At 34.8% G+C, this 2,918-nt stretch overlaps 1 protein-coding gene across 4 annotated transcripts in view; it reads right to left on the reverse strand.

The window, feature by feature from the left end:
- LOC106465252 (serine/threonine-protein phosphatase 2B catalytic subunit 2-like) overlaps window positions 1-2,918 on the reverse strand; it is a 150,990-nt gene that overhangs the window by 37,607 nt on the left and 110,465 nt on the right. For all 4 annotated transcript variants that reach the window (XM_022389686.1, XM_013925567.2, XM_022389583.1 and 1 more), the window contains exon 5: window positions 2,505-2,650. In XM_022389686.1, the coding sequence (XP_022245394.1) occupies window positions 2,505-2,650 (146 nt within the window). The remainder of the gene's footprint in view (window positions 1-2,504; window positions 2,651-2,918) is intronic.

Genomic DNA, 2,918 nt, shown 5'->3' on the forward strand with positions numbered 1-2,918 from the left:
GGAAAATTTCAGATATTTGACCAGGAGAAGTTACAAAGTTCGAACACTACAAATAATTTAACTTCAGTGGATTCTCATCGGACATTAGTATTTTTACGAAAACATTACATAACGTCACGGTGGAAAACTCGGCTTGTCTGGCTGGTAAGTAATGAAGAACAAAGCTAGCTAACTCCCTGATAAGTGAATTATACCTACGCCAACTCGTAATCAACTCGCTCATCATGAACCCTCGATAAGATATCGAAGAAGTTCCAGACTAGAAAGAAGACTTTATATTGCTTGTAAGTTTGTGAAACTTTTGTTTATAAATCATTGTTTGTAATAACTATTTGTAATAACTGTTAATGTAAATTGTATTGTTGTGTGTATATGAAAACGTATTTGTGTTAAAAAAAGAAAACTGTGTGTATCAATGTTGTTGGCAAATATCATAAACTGACTATATATCGGCTTTTACTGAACTGCTAAATCGAAAGTACAATTTAACTACTAAATTTAAATTTATCAGTTAACTCAATTTCAAATTATTATAAATTCTAATACGTAACACAGTCTATAAACACACGTACACACCAAGGTTAATGTGTGACACACTGTGTCTTACAATTATTACCCCATTACATTTCTATGGAAGATCGTCACTACGTCGGTTTTTCAGGTAAACTATGATTTTGCCCCTGTTGATTTCATTAATAGACACACAGTTCTGAATATTAATGAAGCATCTTTGAAACTTTTCTACATTAGCTATATTTTAAGAAAAATACTTTTTGTATACTCAAATCTAATACGATACTGAGATCTTGTGTCACCGCCGAAAACACCACTAACAGCGAGGGTATATAAATGAAGAAACAATGTATTATAATGTTTATAAGAAGTTTATTTAATGAGATATATTCGTTACCTGGTTGGTTTGTATTTTTAAGTAGGTAGGTTGCTCTGTTCGGAAATTAATATTAACTACAAACCAAACAGCCAAATGTGAGATACTGCTTGTAAAATGTATTGAGAGTTAAAGACCAATGTTTCAGGTTCTGTGCTGCCTTAGGAACAACTTCCTCCATTAATGTTACAGGTTCTGTGCTACCTTAGGAACTACTTCCTCCATCAATGTTCCGAGTTCTGTGCTACCTTAGGAACTACTTCCTCCATCAATGTTCTATGTTATGTGCTACCTCAGGAACTACTTCCTCCATCAATGTTCCAAGTTCTGTACTACCTTAGGAACTACTTCCTCCATCAATGTTTCAGGTTCTGTGCTACCTCAGGAACTACTTCCTCCATCAATGTTCCAAGTTCTGTGCTACCTTTGGAACTACTTCCTCCATCGTAGATCGCGCTCATTCTGATGGGCATGTATTTCATGCACTGTTGCCTTAACACCGCAATTACCATTGTAACAAGCTTCAGCGAAGAATAACGAAGTGAATTTTAGACCACGCATTTACACAAACTTTCATATACTCTCCACCGTACGTGGACGTTGGTTTCCAAGACAACGTTTAAGAAAGTGAAATGGCACCAAAGTCCATTGAAGCTGCCTCAAGATACTTGACAGTACGTGACCATCTTCTTGTGAAAATCACTGTTAGTTTCGAGGTGTGGCTGGAAGCTTGTGAACATTCATCAACTTCAAATCTGTGTTTATTACCATGGATTTTTTTTTCGGTGGAAGGGTTTCCTGTGTTAAACATTAGCCTTTACTTCGCTGATACAAGTATTGCTCCGGAATGAATTGTAATTTAGGGGCCAAGTTTTGATCTAAACGCTTTGCAATGCGAGTTTATTAACTTCCATGTTGTGTCGCCTAGCTCTACGCAGTCAGTATAGGCCATGTCCAGCTACTTATAAATATACACCTATTTTTGTCACCACCCTCCCAAAAAAAAAGTTAAGTAAATAGTTTAACGAGCTTCGTAACATCATGGAAATCTTTCACAAGAAACATAAATAAAATAGTCTTTATCTCTTAAAAATAACGGAATTACTGTTCATATGATATATCATAAAAAAGCGCACAAAATGTCCCCATTACTGTGAATACAAATTAACAAACATGTCCTATTCAAAATTTAACTGTTAAGAATAAGGTGCATTATAGTTGTTTTTTAACATGACAAACTTATACAAACTCGACGTTTAAAAACAAATCTAGAATACAAGTTACCAACCCAATTTCGTAAGAATCTTTTTCCTCCCTTGTAATGAGGAAATGCTTCCGAAATATTTCTAGTTTCGTATATTGTTATTTTATATTTTTTCGTTTTTTACTCGATTCCTTAGCTATTTTTACCCCACTTTAATTGTATCCCATTTTCCTTCTTTTACTATAACTGTGTTACAAGTTTATTCTTGGTTTGGTTACATTAATTACTGATAGTTTCCAACCACACGGCTACGAACTGATAACAAAAACCAAATATTATGGAATCTTTGTATTTTTTTTTTTTTGGCTTCCTACTGACTTTGAAATTAATCTAAGTGTACTGGCCACTTACCTTTTTAATGTCTTCTAACGTGTGAATCTCGGGCGATAGGCCACCGTGAACACAAAGGAACTGTTGGTTCATGAGTGCCGCTAAAGGCAAACAGTCAAAAGCCGCCATACAAGCATCGTATACTCTTTCGGAGTATTTGATTTTGCCTGTGAAATAAATAACGTCTTCTTAATAACGAAGAATGAATGCAATAGAAACATTACTGCTATTAGCGATACTCTTTTGATAAGAAAAGTATCAACTCAGATAGACTAATTAGATGGAGTCAAATTCGATGACGAGGAACCCACTTTGAGACTAATAATGGTTGGAGATGGCTTGAATGGGTAATTGTTCTATACTGTATATATATATATCCGTGTCAGTGTAAATTACTTGTACCTGATGATGACAAAACCTTGTCGAAACGTTGTA

This window comes from Limulus polyphemus, unplaced genomic scaffold (assembly GCF_000517525.1).
Source record: "Limulus polyphemus unplaced genomic scaffold, Limulus_polyphemus-2.1.2 Scaffold1, whole genome shotgun sequence".
Taxonomy (NCBI): Eukaryota; Metazoa; Arthropoda; class Merostomata; order Xiphosura; family Limulidae; genus Limulus; species Limulus polyphemus.